Here is a 23020-nt window from a genome sequence, read left to right as displayed (position 1 = left end):
TAGGTAACATAAATATTTGGCTAAGAAGCATTTCTTGGAATTAATCTGAAGCCCGGCCTCACCAATTGTTCGCGATACCACTCGGACATGCTGTAGGTGTTCCTTCCATGTGCTGGAATAGATGACTATGTCATCCAGGTAGGCAGCACTATATGAGTTATGAGGACGTAGCACTTTATCCACCAGACGTTGGAAAGTTGTAGGGCCCTGTGTAACCCAAATAGAAGGACACGATACTGCCAGTGCCTGGTAGGGGTACTAAACGCAGTCTTAACCTTTGCGGGGGCTGTTAAAGAAACCTGCCCATAGCCCTTTGTCATGTCAAGTGTGGTCAAGTATCTAGCCTGACCTAGCCTCTCGAGGAGGCTCATGGCATCGCATAGGCATCAAACCGGGAGACTTGTTTAAGTCAACGGAAGTCATTGCAAAACCTCCAACTTCCATCTGGCTTACTGACCAAGACTATAACTTTCTTCTGTTACTCCTAATTCTAACATATGCTTGATCTCAAGTTCCACTTCAGCTCTTTTTGCCTTTGGAAGACAATAGGGGTGTTCTCGAACTATAACCCTGGGTTCTGTCACAATATCGTGTGCAATCAGAGAGGTCCTTCCAGGCTTTTCACTCACTACCTCTGGGACGGACAGGATAACTGATTCTAGCTCCTGCCGCTGTCTGGGACTTAAATTGGCACCAGAGTTAAGGTTCTTCCTGTGAGCAAAGAGTGAGCGGGGCTGGCCGTAAGAGGGATCAGGATTCCTCTCCTTCCTTCAGCAGATTTACATGATAGACTCACTCACTTGGTCGACGATAATCCACAAATCCTTTCCTCTCCTTTTCTTCATATGGACCTTGCCAATGGGCAAGTAATTTAGAATGGTAGGTAGGTAGGAACTAGGACCATGACTCGATCCCCTGGGTGGAATTCTCAGGGAGACGTGCCTCAGTCATAGTATCGGGCCTGTTCAGCTTGCGCCCCTTCCACATGATGTTTTAGGATGGGACAAATTTTTCCAAATCTATTGCGTAATTGCGCGATATATTGTAATATATTTGTGGAGGGAAGGGCCCCTTCTTTTAAAATATCTAATATGCCCCGGGATTGTCATTCGTACCATAATTCAAAAGGTGAGCACCCCATAGAGGCTTGTGGGACTTCTTGATATGCAAAGATGAACGAGGTGGAGGATGTGATCCCAGTTCCTTCCAACCACACTGACCACCTTGTGAAGCATTTGTTTGAGAGTCTGATTAAACCTCTCTGAGACCATTGGTTTGAGGATGATACACCACAGTTTTTACATGCTTGATTTCGAGTAATTTGGTGGTTTCTCTGAACGTCTCTGAGGTGAGGGGTGTCCCTTGGGATGCAGACTTGCGCAAAGACCTCTACCAATTCCTGTGTAATGGTTTTGGATGTAGCTGAGCACAAGGGAACAGCTTCCGGATATCTGGTAGCATAATCTGTGAGGACCAGAATACATTTGGGTCCTCGGGCTGAGGGCTCTAGTGGTTCTACTAAGTCAACCCCAATTCTTTCAAACATGAGGGGGAATGGGAACAAGAGGAGCACAGTCCCTCCTAGGAATTTGTCGCAATTGGCAGTCTGGGCAGGAAGTACAAAAGCAACGAACCTCCTCATTAATTTCCGGCCAATAAAACCAGAGTTTAATCCTCTCCAAAGTTTTCTTGGTGCCCAAATTGCCTCCTAGGAGATGGGCATGTGCTAATTCACAAATCCGCCGCCGGAAGGTTTGTGGAACTAGCAGCAGCTTCCACATCTACCCCTCATGCTCCACTACCCAATACAACAGATCATTTTCTAAAACAAAGTGAGGACCCTGCAGCATGGGCTGATGTGTGCATTGGCCATTGACAACTGCAACTTCATTTTTCGTGAATTTAAGGGAATCGTCATTCCATTTTTCCATTTTAAGGGAAGCCGGTGTCTCTCTAAATTGATAGTATAATTGGGAGAGAGGGTCAGGACCAACCTCAAGGGGCGTAGTTTACTCCCACTCTGTTGCGGTGTTGGGATGACACTTCAGCCCGTGATGGCCTGGGAAGTGCCACGTCACACTGAGTGGTAGCATCGCCTTTCTCTACCGGCTGTTTACATGGTGTGGAGGCAGCTTGAGACGTTTTGTCTCCATCTGTGACTAGGCCTAACTTGGATGTAGGACTTGAAAGTGTGACAGTGTATTCGGATGGACCACTACTGCTAGCTTTTCAAGCGATCCTTTGTAGCTGATGACACAGAGGACGGACCTGTACTTGCGGGTTTCTCCATGAACACAGGCTATACAGGTTGTATGTTTTAGCCACTGTCGCGGAAGCACATATTGGAGGTCAGTGATAGAAATTTTGCCAGAATTTGATCATGCCTCTGTCTTTTACCCATTTAAAATTACCAGTTTTGTATGAGGAATCGCCAGAGGGTTAATCAGAGTACACCAACCCACCAACCCTTCCTCCTGCTCCACCTACATTCCTCCTTGTCCCCAAACAGATTGCATCCCCGCAAATCTGGGAACCTTGGCACAGGCCCTGGTTTGCAATACAGGGGCTAAAATTTTGGGACATAATCCATAACGTTTGAGTAAAGGATGGTTCTGCCCTCCGATTGTGAGGCTGTCTTTTATATTTTTCTATGAGCTTGACCATATTTTTAAATTGTTGTCCCCAGACCGGCTGGGTGAAGCTGTTTTGGAAGCTGAGTTAGGAACATGTAGCAAGCCACCTGTTTCACTGTTTGTAGGGCGTGGTTGTCCCATGGCCTTTGCCATTGCCTCTACTTTTTCCCACAGGGCGAAACCCTGTTGGTGGGTTGGCCGCTCAGGGTCAAATCTCCACCCTTTCACTTTCTTTACCTGCCAGTTAGGGGCATCCCCACATTTCGCTAAGGGCTCTGCCTTAGTGGGGAGGAGGACACTCTCCTCTGAGAGAGCATAATAAGCCCCTTTTGCCTCCCCCACTGGACCAGCCCAATCCTGTGTGCCCCTCCCTTGCACTCCCCATTTTGCTTGTTTTGCCTGGTCAAGTGTTTTGGGAGTGGAACCTGCACTGGGTCTTTCCAAACCACGGGACGTACCCCCCACTCGGAAACTCGGCCACGGTACTTTCTTACCTGGATGTGCTTTAGGTCAACGTTCTGATAGTTGAGGAGATCCTCCATCCTGCCGACTACGCTAGTGTCACACAAAGTAGACCAATGAGTCATAGAAAGGTTTGGGGCAGCCACCCATATATTGTTCCCTGGCTGCAAAAGGTACAGATTGGAGTTCAAGACAGAACTGATGCTATGAAAGATGGCGGCTTTGAAGGCCAGCAAAGGAAATGATGTCATCTAGGGCGGAACCAGAAGGGTCTTTGTCCATAGGTTCAGGATCAGAAGTGGTGTCATCAAAAGGGCGGGAACTGGAAGTGATATCATTGGGGCCAGGTGGAATTTCCCATGAAATGAGAAAGAGAGTTAGTGCACTTTGCCACCCCCTGGTCTGGCGTGGAATTACTCTTGTTCAGGCCTTTCAGCTGCCTCCCATGCACATGTGTGTGACACCCAATTAACATGTTAGGTGTTATAAACTTAAAATAGTAATGGCATTTGTCAAGTACCAAGTGTCCAATGTTTACATTCAGTTATTTGTTATGCTGTGTTTACATTATTTAAACAACATGTTAATTATTCAGTTTCAGTTCCTACTCTTTATTGAATTGTCGTGAATTGGTACCCATTTTTGTAGACAAGATGAATGATTCAGAAACACAATGTCATTGATAAGATTGTATTTATTTTGTTTCATTATTCTGTTTATTTCTTCCTCAGAAAGTTGAGAAGAACTATGCTTTTGAAATTCCTGATGTTCCTGTAAAATCTGAGTACTTAGAAGTGAGATACTCTGTAAGTAATTATATCAAAAGTAATTATAATTACTGTATATTATCCCTAAACATATATTCTAATGCTATTGCTGGGTGATTTCAAAATCTGAAATCTTATGTGCTATATATGAGTTACAGCCAAATTTTTTTTTTTTTTTTTTTTTTTATTGTCTTAGGTCTAACTTTGTTCTTTTTTTGTGGAAGTGTGTTTTTAAATTTAAAGAGTTTTTAACTTTTGTGTGTGCTTATTATAAGCATTTGAATGCTTTTTAGATGATTCTTCAAAGTGGGAAATCTAGCTGAACAACTGCAAAAAAAATTTTTTTTTTGAATTTAATGTCAGTCAAGGGACGAATTAACAGAAAATACATAATTTACACCAAATGCAAACCCTTGCTGGGTAGTACATTTCTTTTGACCAAGAAGTAAAACGCAAAACATGCACATATTGTCAGACAAAGTTAATCCAGTTTAGTACACTATTATTAAAAGGGGACAGAGTGCACTAAGCTCTCTTGTACACAAATCTAAAATTACACCAGTTTATCATTGCTTATTAAACTGGCATGCATGTCTTTGGCAACATAGGTTAGGTTAGGTAGACTTTATTAGCCCAGAGGCAAAATCTAGGAGAGAAATGGGAAGAAATGTATACAGACACAAGGAAAACACTTTAACTATAACCAAAAAATGATATGACTAAGACAAGACCTTTTTCATATTGTAAACATTTAAAGATAAGCTTCAAAATCAAGGCAGAGCAGGAGATAAGTTACAAAATTATTTTATATGCTAGAATGTCTGGTTACAGAGAGCAACAGAGTTGTCAGATATTTAATAAAGAGGTTTCAAAGTTAGATGTTTCACATTTTGGTTAAATGCCTGCCATTTTTATTGAGAGGTGATTTCTTCGTGCTGCGTGGCAAAGCTACATGGCACTGTTGCATGTATTATATTAGACACTCTGTCAGCATCTGCTGTGGACCTCTTCAAAGCCATGGTGTTTCAGCATGTCTAATTCAGTAGGCTGTTTGTATGAGCCACAGCTCCATAGAAGTTAAGTGCGGTATCGGATACATTTTTTGAAATTGGTTCATAATGTACGGCCTTTCTTTAAAACGTAGAATACGGGTGGGGGGTGGTTGGGCATTTCAGCATCTGTGGGAGAATGAAATTATGCTGGGGGAATCGAAGTGTTCATTAAACTGCATAATTTCTAACTTAAATTTTTAATTCTCATAAATAGATTTAGTCTATTACTGCCATCTAGTGGCTAATCATTTCAAAGTTCTTTTATTTGCTTAATATTGCCTGTAAACTAAACACATTAATCGTCTCCGTGAAAAACCCGAACTACAAAGAGGACTATTTCATTTATGTTAGGTAGAATGCCCAAAGGGGACTGGGCGGTCTCTTGGCCTGGAACCCCTACAGATTTTATTTTTTTCTCCAGCCTTCTGGAGTTGTTTTTTCTGTCCACCCTGGCCATCGGACCTTACTCCTTTCTATGTTAATTAATGTTGTCTTATTTTAATTTCTTATTTTGTCTTTTATTTTTCTTCATTATGTAAAGCACTTTGAGCTACTTTTTGTATGCAAATGTGCTATATAAATAAATGTTGTTGTTGTCTTTGTGCAATATCAGTGACTCTTTAAACTGTACACACATTTTCTTGCTAGAACTGTCTTTTTTTTGTGTTTTTTTGTGTTTTCTTCAGTTTTCATTTAATTTATTTTCACTTTTTTAAGTGTTGTGTTAAAGTCAAACTGTTCATGACAAAGCCCTTTTGTTCCGCAATTAAGGTCTGCTTTATTTTGTGATTCCATGATTTTTGTACTGAATCTAAACTGATTTAACAATGGAAGGATCTCCTTTTCAATGTATACCCCACATAAATAATCGCAAGGTACAGTGAAGCATATACAGTAATCCCTCCTCCATCGCGGGGGTTGCGTTCCAGAGCCACCCGCGAAATAAGAAAATCCGCGAAGTAGAATCCATATGTTTATATGGTTATTTTTATATTGTCATGCTTGGGTCACAGATTTGCGCAGAAACACAGGAGGTTGTAGAGAGACAGGAATGTTATTCAAACACTGCAAACAAACATTTGTCTCTTTTTCAAAAGTTTAAACTGTGCTCCATGTCAAGACAGAGATGACAGTTCAGTCTCACAATTAAAAGAATGCAAACATATCTTCCTCTTCAAAGGAGTGCGCCTCAGGAGCAGAATCTGTCAGAAAGACAGAGGAAAGCAAACAAATCAATAGGGCTGTTTGCTTTTAAGTATGCGAAACACCGCGGCACAAAGCTGTTGAAGGCGGCAGCTCACACCCCCTCCGTCAGGAGCAGACAAAGAGAGAGAGAGACAGTTTGTTTTTCAAGCAAAAATCAATATGTGCCCTTCGAGCTTTTAAGTATGCGAAGCACCGTGCATGTCGTTTCAGGAAGCAGCTGCACAAAAGATAGCAACGTGAAGATAATCTTTCAGCATTTTTAGACGAGCGTCCGTATCGTCTAGGTGTGCGAACAGCCCCCCTGCTCAATCCCCCTACGTCAGGATCAGAGAAAGTCCGCGCAAGAGAAAGAGAAAAGTAAGCTGGGTAGCTTCTCAGCCATCTGCCAATAGCGTCCCTTGTATGAAATCAACTGGGCAAACCAACTGAGGAAGCATGTACCAGAAATTAAAAGACCCATTGTCCGCAGAAACCCACGAAGCAGCGAAAAATCCGCGATATATATTTAAATATGCTTACATATAAAATCCGCGATGGAGTGAAGCCGCGAAGCGCGATATAGCGAGGGATTACTGTATATCAATTGAGACCATGGTATGCTTTATCATTATTAATTCTGACTTTATTCCCAAAACCCTTACATTTGAAAAAGAAACAGGTTCAACAGCTTTCTGGTTGCTCATTACCATACTAGCTGAACTTTTAGCTAGACTTTTGGGCAGCTGCTGCTGCTGTTTTTTGGCTACGTAACAGTGGGAGTATGTTACTGTATCAGAAAGGAGTCATCTATCAGTCTTGTCTACAAGGAAGTTGAAAATGTACTGTATCATTTTTCATTTTTTTTCAAAAGAAAGCTTGCAGGTTAGGTGAACTGCTGATTTCAGATAAAACTGACTGGGCATGTAGATAGTTTGAGTGGGTATAAAACAACAGCTTAGTTGTCTAAATCCTGAGAAGAATCTTACCCAAAGGCATGGTTAGTGTCACAACAAATTAAGCTAGGGTGATAAATTTTTTGGAGGGGGATGATTTGGGATTACAATAAAAGCCACAGTATATTTTGATTCACAACAGATATGCTTTAGAATGTACATGCAACAGACTAGAGCAAACAGAACTTCATCCTGCACAATACAATGCTGCAGTGTAGCAGTATTGTTCAATAAGCCTAAAGGCAAACAAACACTTACAGCTTCATTCTTACACATGATTAATAGTAAGTGCATGATGTCACACATACAGAAAACCCAAAACAGCATTGAATAAACTGGTCATTGCAAGAGAAGAATATAAAATAAAAAAAAGTAGGCATAAATATTCAAGATCAATTCTTCAGTATTGCAGCTTATCATTACATGCAGCTAACAGACTATTAAAATAATACAGCTGATGAATTGTTGGCTTATTATTTAGCCAAAAAATACACTTAATTTTAGATAGGAAAACCACACCCAGGCTGATGTGATATTGCTATGTTAATGCTTCCGTGTGGGAACTGAAACTGCTCCAGCTGTAATAATCAAAAATGCACCCCATTTTACATTTTTTTGTCAAACAACAGTTTTTATTTATTTGCTATTATGTAAAACACATACATTGTAAACTTACACACATACTGTACAGTATGGAAACATTTCGCACTGGCTGTTCCCTAGATACTCAAATCTCAAAAAGGATACCAATTGCAGCATTTTTAAATGAGTTAGTGAATCTTGTCTTGGGAGTTATGGGGGTGCAAAACCTTTCTATAGAGCGAGAAATACAATGAGGTGAAGAGCTTGGATATGTTCTAAAATTACAGGACCTCACAAAAATGTTTTTGCACAAAATGACATACAGTAGATAAACTGTTTTACAATATTTATGAGAAGATGCAGATCAATATTTGAGCAAATTAATTTACTATATGCTATGACTGAAAAACAATTTTTGATTTGGAAAGTAACTACAGCTATATTTTCTTGTACATCTTTCAGGGCTTTCAGTGATTAGTGTACTACTGTCACTTCACTTTAAATTGATTGCCACTACTCAATGCGGCTGGGTGAACTTCATTACTTGTTCTTCTGTAATTCATGAAGGTTACTGCTTTTTACAGCAGAGTTTCTGGAAAACCAAAAACTGCCCTCATGTTTAGTTGGAAATGGTTTCCCTGTTGTCCAGATAAAATTGCATCACTTGCATATTTTTTGTTGTACACTCCTTTTGATTCTGAATTGAATTATTCCAGAATTTAATATTTTTTTACACCCATTGTTCATGTCTTATACAAAAGTTTCTGCCCCTCTGTCTGCAATCTGAGTTTTTTTAAAACAAGAAAAAAAATCGCATTGTAGTTAAGTAAAGAGCTACTTGTTGATCATGTCTTGTATTTCATAGGGCAGTTTGGCATAGTGGTTAAGGCTTTTGATCTCAAAAACTGTGGTTGTGGTTTTAAATCCCACTATTGACACTGTGTGACCATGAGCAAGTCACTTCACCTGCCTGTTTTCCAGTTGAAAAAAACCAAAGAAACATTACCAATTGTATCTCAAATGTTGTAAGACACATTGGATAAAGATATCTGCCAAAGAGTATATGTAAATGTCATCTAGTATTAAAGAAAACACCTGAATTGTCCCTAAATAATGTTCACTTTTATATAAAAAAGAAGTATATAAAGCCCATCTTCCACCAGCTCCTCTAACAACATTCTACAGAGGAACCGTAGAGAGCATCCTGAGCAACTGCATCACTGTCTGGTTTGGAAATTGCATGGTCAGGGATCGCAAAGCCCTACAACAGATAGTGAAGACGGCTGAGAAGATCATCGGTGTCTGTCTTCCCTCCATCATGGACATTTACACCACACACTGCATCTACAAAGCCACCAGCATTGTGAATGACCCAACACACCCCTCACATTCACTGTTTACACTCCTACCATTGGGGGAAAAAGGTACCGAAGCATTTGGGCCCACACTTCCAGAATGTGTAACAGTTTCTTCCCCCAAGCAGTCAGACTCCTGAACACTCATGGACTGGACTGATATCTGATATATGTGTTCTGTTCTGTAATGTTGCACATGTTTGCACATTTGACTCACATCCTTGTTATATATTATGTGCCTTTATGTTGTGTGTCGTGGATTCTTCGTTGTCCTGTGTTTTATGTTGCACCATGGTCCTGGAGGAACGTTGTTTCGTTTTACTATATGCTGTACAGTAATCCCTCGCTGTATCGTGCTTCGCCTTTCGCGGCTTCACTCCATCGCGGATTTTATATGTAAGCATATTTAAATATATATCGCAGATTTTTTACTGGTTCGCGGATTTCTGCGGACAATGGGTCTTTTAATTTCTTGTACATGCTTCCTCAGTTGGTTTGCCCAGTTGATTTCATACAAGGGACGCTATTGGCAGATGGCTGAGAAGCTACCCAAGTTACTTTTCTCTCTCTCTCTCTTTTGCGCTGACTTTCCCTGATCCTGACGTAGGGGGATTGAGCAGGGGGGCTGTTCGCACACCTAGACGACACGGACGCTCGTCTAAAAATGCTGAAAGATTATCTTCACTTTGCTACCTTCTGTGCAGCTGCTTCGTGAAGCGACATGCTGCACGGTGCTTCGCATACTTAAAAGCACGAAGGGCACGTATTGATTTTCGATTGTTTGTTTTTCTCTGTCTCTCTCTCTCTTTCTCTGCTCCTGACAGAGGGGGTGTGAGCTGCCGCCATCAACAGCTTTGTGCTGCGGTGCTTCGCATACTTAAAATCCAAACAGCCCTATTGATTTGTTTGGTTTTCTCTATCTCTCTGACAGTCACTGCTCCTGACGCGCACTCCTTTGAAGAGGAAGATATGTTTGCATTCTTTTAATTGTGAGACGGAACTGTCATCTCTGTCTTGTCATGGAGCACAGTTTAAACTTTTGAAAAAGAGACAAATGTTTGTTTGCAGTGTTTGAATAACGTTCCTGTCTCTCTACAACCTCCTGTGTTTCTGCGCAAATCTGTGACCCAAGCATGACAATATAAAAATAACCATATAAACATATGGTTTCTACTTCGCGGATTTTCTTATTTCGCGGGTGGCTCTGGAACGCAACTCACACGAGGGAGGAGGGATTACTGTACTACTGTATAAGGATGAAATGACAATAAATACTCTTGACTTGACTTGGATCCTAGCACCCTACATTGTTAAATTCTAATCAAGCAGTAGCAATTTAAATCTAAATTTCAAAAATGTGCAGGGTTATAAAGAACAAATATGTAATGAATGTTGCCTCACTAACCAATCCATAAGTGTGACAGACACTCTGTAATTTGATCAGTCAGCTTCAGCGAACATGTCCCCACACACTGCAAGCTGTCAAAAGCTCTGAAAACTGATTTCTTTGAGTAATGTTCTTCCGAGTGATTACTGGGCTTTTTCTATCCTTAGTTACAGTGTCTTTGGGACAACTTCCTCAGAGAGAAGTTGCAATGTTAGTGAATTTTTGTGAGAATGATAGAAATGTGTGAAGCCAAATGCGATATCTGTAGATTTGGATTAATTTTGGTTTCAAACCAAATGATTAAGGAGAGCCAGGCAAGTTGATGTGATTTATTAGCATTAAAAAAATGCAGTTAAATTCTCAAGTGTTAAGAGTTAGTGGTCACACTTTAAACACAATAACCAGAATGCTTTCCTCTAAGGCATGACATTTGTGGTTCATTTTTATAAGCAGCTACAATGTGTGTAGCCTTTTACTTAATTTGTTATGTGTTATTTATAGGCTACCTCTGTCAGTTGAATTTTTGTTTAAATGTAAATTTTTGGTTTTAAAAAAGTGACACTGTTTAAATGTTTGAACTTTTTAAAAAATGCAGTTTGTTAAAATGTAAATTGTACCATTTTTAATTAAAAACATATAAACTGTTTGTTAAACATTTTGCCACACTCCTTCTCCCTTCTGCTGTATAACTGTCCCCATTGGTATTTTTGATTATAACTATTATTGCTATGCCACACTGGCTCAATATAACCAACCTGAAATTCAAGCCCTGTTAAATTTTAGTATAATTTTGTCAAAATTAAATAAAAGCTTTTGCAGTAAAAATGAAAGTAAACTATACTTACATCTTAAAGGACATATAAGGTCTGGTGCCGGAGTCTGCATTGCACTTTTCATGCTGTAATAGTAAGTTTAGCTTTCTTTCTGTCAGATTATAATGTAGCAGGTTATTTGGAGTATGTGAAAGAAGCTTCTATAGCTACTGAAAATTACAGATATTATGTTTTCTATGTTAATTTCTGCTTGACTTCTTAACTTAAAAACCTTTCATATCTCTCTTAAACCCTCATTTTAAAGTAAATTTACAGCATTTCCAAAAGATTTTTTTTATTGTAAGAATGCAAGGTAGAGGCTGATATTAAGGAGTTGAATACTTCTAGTTTAAGTAAAAGGAAATTACTGTAAGAGGCGACATGACTGAAGTGTTGAAAATTATGAAGAAAAATAGTACAGTGGATCCCAGGTGTTATTTTAAAATGAATTTTTCAACAAGAACACAGGGACAGGGACATGGTTGCAAACTAAATGAGCAAGATTAGTATTTAGTCTAAATGGCCCATTCTGGTGATAATTGTTGTAATGTTCTAATTGGATATGCAGGATTAAACTAAGAAAAAGCTTTCAATTATTAGTATAAGTTTTGTTTTATCCAGTAAGATTCCTTAACATTTCAGCAGAGTTTTCACTTTTCTTTCTAAAAGTTTTTGTTTGTGTCTGTACATGCTTTTGCAGGCTGAATTACCACAACTTCCCCAGGATCTTAAAGGGGAAACATTTTCTCATGTATTTGGAACAAATACAAGTGGGCTAGAGCACTTACTCCTGAGCAGAAAGTTTAAAGGACCTTCTTGGCTGGAAGTGAAAACCCCACGTAAGCCTGAATTCTTTTTTTTTTTTTTCTTTTTTTTACTTCAGATTTATATTTTGGTGCACAAAGAGCAGGAATGCTAAAGAGTTGCCTTTTATTGAATACTACGTTTATTCACCAAGAGAGTTAGGCCATCATATAATAGCATTGCGCTTATTTTAGTATTTTGGGAATGTTGCTGATCAGGGTTGCTTTTGTCCTACTCACTCATCTATTGACGTATGAGTATCTGCCTCACAAATGTTTTCATTTGGTATTTTCCATTGTCACAGCAGCAGTAGCACCCAGCTGCACATGTATGCTGAGAGATGTGTAGCCCTACTTGCTGTGACGTTATTTTGGTAATCGGCAGGGCATGTGTTGGGTTAGTGCAAGTTAGAATATAGGGAATAAGGTACCTTGATTTAGACGCGGGGTGGACTTGGTGAATCTGATATTGTTGGGTTTCTGTTATTATGTCTGAACTTTATGATGTGTGGGGCTAATTGTAAAGCTGATTAATTGAAAGTGAAAAGCCGTTTAATCAGAATGAGTCATTAGCAGAGTGAGTGGCCATGATTATTGCATGATGTGATAAACAAGAATCTGTATTTACTGTATAACGTTGAGTCTTCTTATTCCATTAAATTGCCCTTTCTAATTTTATGTTGCAGTTCCCTTTTAGTCTGTACTTGCCAGCTAGACATAAATGCTCAAACTGCTTCTCTCATGGGCACATATACTTGCTCAGATGAGTGTGAAAGAAAGCTTACAGTGACATTTTGAAGTAAAACCTTAGCAACACCAGAAACCACTGCTAGTGTCATGTTATGTGTTGCTATATGGTACTGTGCTATGCGATAAAAATATTTTACGTAGTTCTCCAGTGCCTTTTAAAAGGTTCGTTGCTAGTGGTCTTGAGGAAGAGCAGTATTACCCATCTCCTCACATTTTTGGTCACAATAATATGCCCAGCATAGTTGGCACGTTTCCCTAGTCCTTGGGGACAATTAAAAGACAATTGAACCCATATAATCCACTCATATCTAGTTTGGTTTTTCCTTCGCTCTGATTTCAATGAATTTCGCCGACTTTGCTGAAATGCCTGAACATTTAAGCAGAAATGCCAGCAAAACCTACCAAGTTAATCAAGAAGCCTGCCAGTGTTGTGGGGAGTAACCTGGATTCTTCAGCGATGATAGGAGAGCAATAGAGTTCTGTTACCTTGCTGATCGTGTCACGCTCTCAACATCTTAAATTTACGCACAGTGCCATCTGTAGCATAGAGTTCCAGGAAGTTTTACAGAAGGTCTTTTTCACATACTGTACATCATTGTGAATTTACTCTGTCCTCTGACTTGACTTAATATTTACATTTTAATAGAACGTGGTCTTGTTTATTTTACTGTTGTGTGTTTGTGTATAAAAACATAATGTGTTTATACAGCATACAGTTTTTGTGTATGATAAATGAAAATACACATGTACGCATCTGTCTGTCTGTCTCTCTGCACAACATAGAGAGACTGATTTATATATGTCTGTCTCTCTCCCTCTTTCTCATCTGTATGAATATATACATCTCACTGCTTTTAATAATGTGTACAGTAGTTTCCTATGACAATATAGGCTTGGTTTAGGATCAGTGAAGCATCTGTGTAATCGAACAATATTTAATCCATTTTGTATTTTATTTTCATATAGAGAGAAACTTTTTTTTTTTTTTTTTTAATAGAGCTGTCCAGCCAGCCTGTAAGCTGGTGCAAAGTGGAGGCTGTTGCAGTGAGGAGTGATTTAGTAACTGTAGTAAAAGACCTTGCACCACCTCCTTTAGTTGTTCTTTCCCTAAGCATGAAGACTATGCAGAATGCAAAATCCCATCAAAACGAGGTAAGCAAATCATGCTGTTCCTGTCAATAGACTTGAATTATTATTGCAAATATTTCCACTTTTCATGACCTACTGTCTTTTCTGTTTACATCAAGCAAGTAACTTGTGTGATTGCCTGGTCATTTATGTGCATGAGGGGCTAGCAGGTTGCTTGTTTGGAACTATCAGTTCAATCAGCAATTTCCTCCAACAAGAGTGGATACTAGAGTGACATTTCCATTTGAGCTGAGACTGTAATTTCTTTATATGTTTCAGGTTTAAACACGATTAGTTAGTCTCTCATCTGTTTCAATCATTCTGTGCATTCCACTTGAATGGGCACTGTCATTTTGATATCAGCGTGGTAACTCCCCATTGGAGAGAAATGAGATTCACAACAAGTAATTGCTTGGAGTGTTTTTGCGTAGATAGTCTGAGATTTCAGATAAAAAAATACCCAACAAAGAGAAACATGTATCCAAAGGGGAAAAAAAAATCTGCAAAGCTCTTGACTTGCGAATGAAACTAAGTATCAGTAAAGATATGTAGTTAAAATCTTGTCACTATGCCAGAAAGAAAATTTGTTACTGAAGTGCTTTGAGAGGTATAATTTCTCAGACAGGTAGACTGCTACATGAATGAAGTTATGATTTTTTTCTTTTTATAAATTTTGAAACACTTTGTTAAATACACAGTGAGCTTGCAGTGTCCTGATCATTGTAGAGTCCATGCCTTTATTTAGTTTCCAATAAGATCTTTGCCTTTTTAATGACGAGCAATTTTCTTGCTTCCACAGACTACATTATGTTATGTCTGTCTGCCTGCTTAGACCCAACAAACAGAGTGCCTGCTTCTGCAAGATTTTAGTAGCACTTTTTCTGACTTTGCGATTTTGCTGTGTTTAATATGGCTATAAGTGTAGGTAGCTCATGCCTTTGTCTTGAATGATTTTATATGTAAATAATACTATGGTGTAAGTATTTAGTTTTACTTAAATCTTAGTCAAATAATATTAGTTAATAATAAATATACATATATTAGACTTTTTTGTTTTTTTAAAGCGAGAATGATTCTGCTTTTGTTAACCATGAGCAGTGATATTCTGTTAATGAACAAGTCATCTGTGATGCTAAGAAGAGACTGAAAATGTCTTAATTCAGTGGCCTTGGTCAGCCCATGATCCATTTAGCTTTTGACAGATGTGATGGTACTGTTTGTAGTGTCTGACTTATTGGTAAGGCAACTGGCTGAATCTCGGGTTTTCCATATGTCCTGTACTATTCATTGTAACAGCAATCATGTCATTACATGAGCAAGATAATAGCAGCTACTTGCTAATAAGCTGGCTCCTTGTGTCTTTCTGTGACACACCAGAATACAAGGGAATGCACTATAATGCCATGCATGATCTTGCGCTGTCAGTTACAGAGCACAGCTAAACACTCTTGAATGCAGGGTGTGGTGTCTTGATGCATCAGGTAGGAGGCTGCTCTACCAGTCAATGAAGTTCTGTAGCATCGTGATTGCATATGTTTCAGGGTGATTAGCATGTTCCATATGTGGATGCTTTGAGTTATAAAGGATAAATTACATTTTTTTTAAATAAATTGCCATACACATTTTTATGATTTTTGGGGTATGCACCTTTTATAAATGAGGCCCCTGTATCATTTTTGGTGCCCAACACTGTATATTATGAAACTCAAGAAAAATCTTCTTTAAATAAATTGCAATTCTGCACACATTAAAATCTTTACATTTATGAAACAAATAGATATTTTAATCTTTAAATGCAAATACTTATAGTGCAGTCTTTTGTGAAAAAGAGTGAAGTTCTGTAAACAATAAAAGTCAAGAAGTTTAAATGTAGTCAATAGTGGGTTTTTTTTTTAACATTGATAAAAAACATACTGTTACTGAGGTAGTAAAATGAAATATTATAAATGTCATTAAATGTTAAATGAGTAAAATTGTTTTTAAACAATTTACATGAAAGACAAACATTAAATAAATATTTCAAGTTAAAAAGAACATGAATGTGATCTTTTTTTTTTTTTTTCAACAATTGTTCAGAAAAGTAACACTGACTACTTACGCAATTAAAGACTGCATAAATGTAAACAGTGCACCTTGTGTTTTTGTGTAATTAAACTGCAATGTCTTTTTAACTTCCACATTTTTTGCAAGAAAGATAATGTGCTCTTATGTGAGACATACTTTTGTTGGGCTGCAAATGAGCCGTCATCTACTAAATACATGCTATGAAGCACAGCAGGAAGCTTATGAGCACATGGAGTTGCTCCACTGTTTATGCAATTGAGTACTGAAAAGTTATAGCACCTTACATTAGATAGAAATGTGATTAAATATAATTTTTAAAGTCACACATAATAAAATAAATAATACATTAAAGAGGTCTTGGTGAGGTATTGTAAAGGTGTATTGCCATACTTTCTGTATAGAGGAGCCCCAGTAGTGTTTTTTGACTCACTTCTGTTGAATAATTAGTCAGCTAAAAGTATTTAATGCTAGTTTGTCAGTGAGGGGATGTGTGACATTGCTCATAAATTCTATGTTTCCAGAATTTAAGCAATTTAAAAACTAGAATTCCAGGTTTCTGCCAACACCTTACTTTCTTGAGCTTTTTGTACACCATAGGAATAATTATTTTTACATTTTTCTTATGTTATCATTCATATTACATTATGAGACTCAAGTGTTGGTGCATTTTCTAAGAAATGTAGCCTTGTGTTATATAATGTGCTTATGATAATTTTATAGTGCATCTGTATAGAAATTGAATGAGTAGGTTAGCATTACAGAAAGACCTTGGAGTACAACAGCTCCTTATTTAAAGGATGCATCTTCAGACCTAGGACATGCTGCAGGGATAATATAACTCGGCAAGCAAAGGAATGTTATAGAGGTGTTGAAAAGACATTTTTAAGAATAGGGTAGCTAGGTTAGCGCTCCACAGCATTTTGTTTCATTGACCTTCATCAGAATAAGTAAAACATAACAATGTGGCAAATTTTATATTCTTCTATTCTCAGTTTAGTTGATTTATTGATATGTTTGCAATAAAACAATCTGTATTAATATTGTTTTTCCCACTCTCAGTATAGTTAACAGGGTGCTGTTATTTTTTAACATTTTACCACCATTTATCACACAGTACTTTCAAAACAAAAATAATCCCTGACACTGTCAGTCATTTAATGTCACTTCGTACTTTTTAACTGGTTAATTTGTCATCAGATCATGTTAGGTGGCTGCTTTGGGACTAATGGTGTATGATTCTTTTCTTTACCAGTGGAAGACTTGTTAGCTTGACATTGCTGAATAGACAGTTTGTAATTTAAAATACATTTCTTGATTCTATTTTTTGTATGTTTAAAATCATATTATCTGTAGATGGAAAATTTTTTACATTTATTTTCTAACATCTATCTATCTATCTATCTATCTATCTATCTATCTATCTATCTATCTATCTATATTTTTATTACTTGGTGCTTTTTGTGTACACAATTTAAATTCTATTGAAAACATTATTGAACATTATTGTAATTTGTGGTTGAATTAATATTTTAATTGCTACTCCTTAGTTATTAAAAGAACACATTTCTGCCATAGGCTCCAGCTTCCCAATGACCCTGGCTTGGATTTGTGGGTTTAATAAATGGATGGATGAATACTGGTTATTTTACCCTACTAAATGTGTTTGAGCTGTTAGAGTGATCATACATAACTGATCTTTTTTTAATCTTTGGCTAAAGCAGCATATGATGCATTTCACAAATAAGCATTTAAAGTTCACTAATGTGCAGAATGCATTCATACTTCGTTCATTATAAGAATCTTGTTTTTATTTATGTAGATTGTGTCTCTAGCAGCCCTTGTTCATCATAAATTTCCTCTGGATAAAGCGCCACCTCAGCCTCCTTTTCAGAGCTACTTCTGTGGTAAGTTAAGTTTACAAAGACATTGTTATATATTGCTACACCAATTCAGAGCAACATTTATATTTTCATTGTCTATTGTGGTTTGGACTGTTTGTGCTGTTAATGATCAAATCATTGATTATTAAATAATTCCTCTTACAGTTAATTTCTTGCCATTTATAGCCTTCCTTCATGCACCCTGTAGAGTTTTGGTTTCATTAAGTCATTGTTTTTGTGGAGTATGCACATACTGCTGTTATCTGCATGAGTCTTCCTTTGAGTAGTTTGGTTTCCAACATGTCCTTATTGGCTAAGATGTGCTGGTTTTCTTAAATGGTTGTTCCAAATTGGTCCAGTGTGAATGGGCCCTGCAATGGACTGGTTCCTGCCACACATTCAGTACTGACAGCTGGGACTGTCCCGAATTGGAATAAGCCATTTTTTTAATGCTATGTTTGTTACAGTAATCTGCTGTTTTTATTTTACCAATCCTGTGAGTTTTTGTATCTTTGTTTTTTTTATGCATTTGAATTTCCCCATGGAACTAATAAAGTTTACCTGATCTTATCTAATTTGCAATTCTATTTTGTTGCATTATGTTTAGATGATATTTGTGCAGATTATGGAAATAATAACTTAATTATTCTTTCCAGTGATCAGCAAGCCAAATGACTGTATCTTTCCTTATGACTTCAAGGATGCGGTTGCAAAAAAGGTCGGTTTTTTAAAATATTTTATTAAAGCTTGATTATGTGAATAGATTCTTACATGAGGTAAATCTGTGCATGTTTTGGTGAAAATGATTTTTTAACCCTCATTCGATAGGTATTGTTAGTAAGACTAGAAAAAGCACACAGTTTTATGGAATTTTAAAATTATATTGCAGTCAATGATTTAAAAAAAATGTCACAATTAAACATGTTGAAATAAATGTAATATGGTGAGAAATTGTAATATTGTAAGTTCTTAATTCTTACACATTGTACATATTTCAGAATGCTAAAATTGAGATTGCTGCAACAGAAAGAACATTGCTTGGTCTGCTATTAGCAAAAATTCACAAGATTGACCCAGATGTCATTGTAGTAAGTACCATAAATCTAACTTGTTCCTGTGTTATTGAATAATGCAATTCTGGTAGACTGTATTGGAATACACTCCCATAGTTTTAATTTCTGCACAGAACATAGGCTTATGTGTTTGTAAATATTTAAATATTTGATAGTTATAAGAAATTTTATACATGGACAATGATCTCTCATCAAAGATACTTATAGAGTTGTGTAATATTTTGTCTGTTTTTCACTTTATTTTTTACCCTTGCTAACGTATGTATTTGTTAGTTTTGAGACAAGTGGTGATGTATACTAGCCATTCATTAAAAGGGACAGGTCATAGTATGCTATTTCTAATATATACTCTTTCATTTTATTTGGTTTATGTAGGGCCATGACATCTATGGCTTTGATTTAGAAGTTATTCTTCAGAGAATCAGTGCTTGCAAAGTACCCCACTGGTCTAAAATAGGCCGCTTAAGAAGATCCATTATGCCTAAACTTGGGGTAAGTCACGTATTTCAAATGTTTAATTGTTTATATACATTGAGAGTTTAGTTAAATTATTTGGTCCTTTCCTCTAAATCAGAACTATATGTTGATCTCCATTAGTGCTCTAAAGCAGAAGAAGAAAAGAAAACATTACTTGTTGAGCCTGAGTGTCTTTGCTTTTGCTGTAAATGTGATATTATTTTTTTATTGGCTTTTCTTTTTGTAAACAGTAAGTTAAAATATGTGTGTTGGATATATGCTGTTAATGTTTGTAATAAAAGTTTCTAACATTTCTGGCTGTATCAGAACAACAAGAATGGGCGAAGTACTGGGCAATGTATAGCTGAACAGGTTGAGAAGATGCTGTATGTTAGTAGTGGATAAATCTTAACCCAGTTTATTCTTCTAGGGCACACTATCGTTGTTCCACTATGCTCTATCAGCCACATTCATTAATTCATTCACAGATTTCCTTAGTGTCCTGCGGTGGGTTGGCACCCTGCCCGGGATTGGTTCCTGCCTTGTGCCCTGTGTTGGCTGGGATTGGCTCCAGCAGACCCCCGTGACCCTGTGTTCGGATTCAGCGGGTTGGAAAATGGATGGATGGATTTCCTTAGTCTTAATTGTGATGCAGGCAGAAGACAGTGATTAAAGCAGAATACTATGAAGGTGTTGCTTAGTTTTGAAAACTCTTCTTCTCCAAAGGACATCAACAACATTGAAAGGCATGAGATAGAAACATAGTAACTACCAGTCAGAGCAATTATGATTATTTAGGTTAAAAAAGAAATATGCACAATCAAAATGCCTGTTATAACTAGTATATACTATACTAAAACAGTGAGCCTTGTACAGTACAGTAATCCCTCGCTATATCGCGCTTCGACTTTCGTGGCTTCACTCTATCTCGGATTTTATATGTAAGCATATTTAAATGTATATCGCAGATTTTTTGCTGGTTCGCGGATTTCTGCGGACAATGGGTCTTTTAATTTCTGGTACATGCTTCCTCAGTTGGTTTGCCCTGTTGATTTCATATAAGGGACGCTATTGGCAGATGGCTGAGAAGCTACCCAACCAGAACACATATTACGTATTAAATAAAACTCCTCAAATATATTGTGTGTTCGCACCCCTAGAGGATACGGCTGCTCCTCAAAAAACGCTGAAAGATTACCTTCACATTGCTGCCATCCTTGCTGGGCTTTATTGTGGCTGCTTTGTCAAGCAATATGCTTCCCGCATCGTGCTTCCCATACTTAAAAGATCAAACAGCACGTATTGATTTTTGATTGTTTACTTTTCTCTCTCTTGCTCTGACATTCTCTGCTCCTGATGGAGGGGGTGTAAGCAGGGGGGCTGTTCGCACCCCTAAACGATACGGACGCTCGTCTAAAAATGCTGAAAGATTACCTTCACATTGCTCCCTTCCGTTCAGCAGCTTTGTCAAGCGACATGCTTCCCGCACGGTGCTTCGCATACTTAAAAGCTTGAACGGCACGTATTGATTTTTGATTGTTTGTTTTTCTCTGTCTCTCTCTCTCTGACATTCTCTGCTCCTGACGGAGGGGGTGTGAGCAGAGGTGCTGTTCGCACACTGGCCTAGAGGATACGGACGCTCCTCTAAAAAATGCTGAAAGACTACCTTCACATTGCTCTCTTCCTTGCAGCTGGTTTGTCCGGCGGTGCTTCGCATACTTAAAAGCCAAACAGCCCTATTGATTTTTGATTGTTTGCTTTTTTCTCTCTCTCTCTGACATTCTCTGCTCCTGACGTGCACTCCTTTGAAGAGGAAGATATGTTTGCATTCATTTAATTGTGAGACGGAACTGTCATCTGTCTTGTCATGGAGCACAGTTTAAACTTTTGAAAAAGAGACAAATGTTTGTTTGCAGTGTTTGAATAAAGTTCCTGTCTCTCTACAACCTCCTGTGTTTCTGTGCAAATCTGTGACCCAAGCATGACAATATAAAAATAACCATATAAACATATGGTTTCTACTTCGCGGATTTTCATCTTGCGCGGGGGGGTTCTGGAACGCAACCCTCGCGATCGAGGAGGGATTACTGTACATTAATTTAAATGTGGAGACCAAAAGTGTGCATATTTACTGTTGATAGGCAGATCATTTTAAAGTCCCATTGTTCTATTTGTAAAATTGTTATTATTTGCACTATAATGTACAAGTAATATACAAAAAGTAAAGTGAATTTATTTAGGAAACAAACTGGAAAATAAGCCACACAAACTTGATAATCTCTTGTAAGCACTGGTCTGTTCTGCTTTTTGCCTGTTCTATTCTTGGTTTTACTTTCATAGTCAGCCTACACTTGAAATTAAAAGGCAAGTGTTGAGAAGCTATATAACTAGATAAAGACAGATCCACCTAACTGTCAAAAAAAAAATAAAGATGTTTCTGACTAAATATTGTGTACTTGAGCAATGCTTTAGATTTAAGTAAGTAGAGTTCACAAATTTTCTGCCATTTTCTATAGGGGAAAAAAAGATGCAAACACCCTAAATTACATAAATGTTTTGTTAGTTATCGTCCTTTGTATGTTCTTGTAGAAATGCTGCTGTTTTCCTCTCCTTTGTTGTCAACTGACTCTCTCAACAATAACATCAGTGGATATACAATACAGTGGAACCTCGGTTCACAAACATCTCGGTACACGTACAACTCGGTTTACGACCAAAAAGTTCGCCAAACTTTTGCCTCGGTTCACGACCACACACTCGGTATACGAACAAGCCAGGTTCCCTTACGGTTTGTACATGTTCAGTCTCTCCCTGTGTATTTCCTGTGCAACGAGCGACACATACACACACACACACACACACACTCACACAGGAGCGCTCTAGAGAGACACACACACAGGCACTCCAGGCTTGCAAAAGAGAGACGCGCACACACACACACACACACACACACACACACACACAGGCGAGAGAGAGAGCGAGCGAGGGACGCATAAGGTAGAGAAGGCTTGTTTTTGTTTTCAGTTCTATTTACAGTGATCGGTTCGTAGTCTGCATTGTTGCAATGTTACTTTTCTTGGTGGTTTATTAAATTACGGATTTTTCAAATGTTCATTTTTTCCCCTGTGCTTAAAACTCATTAAAAAAAAGTTTTTAGCGAGCGGTTCCTAGCACTATAGCGCAAACTATTGCAGTGTTAGTTTTCTCTGTTGTTAAAGGTTTTCTCAGTGTTATTCAATGTTTTTATATTTATTTTACCATTACGCTATGCATTCTATGGTATCATTAACTATATTTGTGCTTAAAAACTAAAAAAAAATATATATATACATACAGTTCGTACGGTCTGGAACGGATTAATTGTATTTACATACAATCCTATGAGAGAAATTGCTTCGGTTCACGACCAACTCGGTTTACGACCAGAGTTTTGGAACGAATTATGGTCGTGAACCGAGGTTCCACTGTATAGTGTTTAGATCCATTTTCTGTCAGTCAGTCAGTCAAATTAAATTAAACTGACTTAATGTATGATTTAAAAATAGTGTTTTAATGATTTTAGCAAGCATAGTTGAGCAATTTGTCCAAAAAGTCTATTGTTATGATACAAGAAATGTTTCAGATGTTTTGTATAAAGAATCAAAAAAAAGTAGTTAGACGTTTATGTGGAATTGGGGA

General features: G+C 37.7%; 1 protein-coding gene across 2 annotated transcripts in view; it reads left to right on the top strand.

The window, feature by feature from the left end:
* pola1 (polymerase (DNA directed), alpha 1) overlaps positions 1 to 23020 on the top strand; it is a 452854-nt gene that overhangs the window by 35035 nt on the left and 394799 nt on the right. For both annotated transcript variants that reach the window (XM_028799416.2, XM_028799415.2), the window contains exons 13-19: positions 3827 to 3901; positions 11889 to 12027; positions 13739 to 13893; positions 17753 to 17837; positions 18470 to 18531; positions 18812 to 18901; positions 19262 to 19378. In XM_028799416.2, coding sequence (XP_028655249.1) covers positions 3827 to 3901; positions 11889 to 12027; positions 13739 to 13893; positions 17753 to 17837; positions 18470 to 18531; positions 18812 to 18901; positions 19262 to 19378 — 723 coding nt within the window. The remainder of the gene's footprint in view (positions 1 to 3826; positions 3902 to 11888; positions 12028 to 13738; positions 13894 to 17752; positions 17838 to 18469; positions 18532 to 18811; positions 18902 to 19261; positions 19379 to 23020) is intronic.

The sequence above is a fragment of the Erpetoichthys calabaricus genome, chromosome 4 (genome assembly GCF_900747795.2).
Source record: "Erpetoichthys calabaricus chromosome 4, fErpCal1.3, whole genome shotgun sequence".
Lineage (NCBI taxonomy): Eukaryota > Metazoa > Chordata > Cladistia > Polypteriformes > Polypteridae > Erpetoichthys > Erpetoichthys calabaricus.
This window is presented reverse-complemented; position numbering and strand designations above follow the sequence as displayed.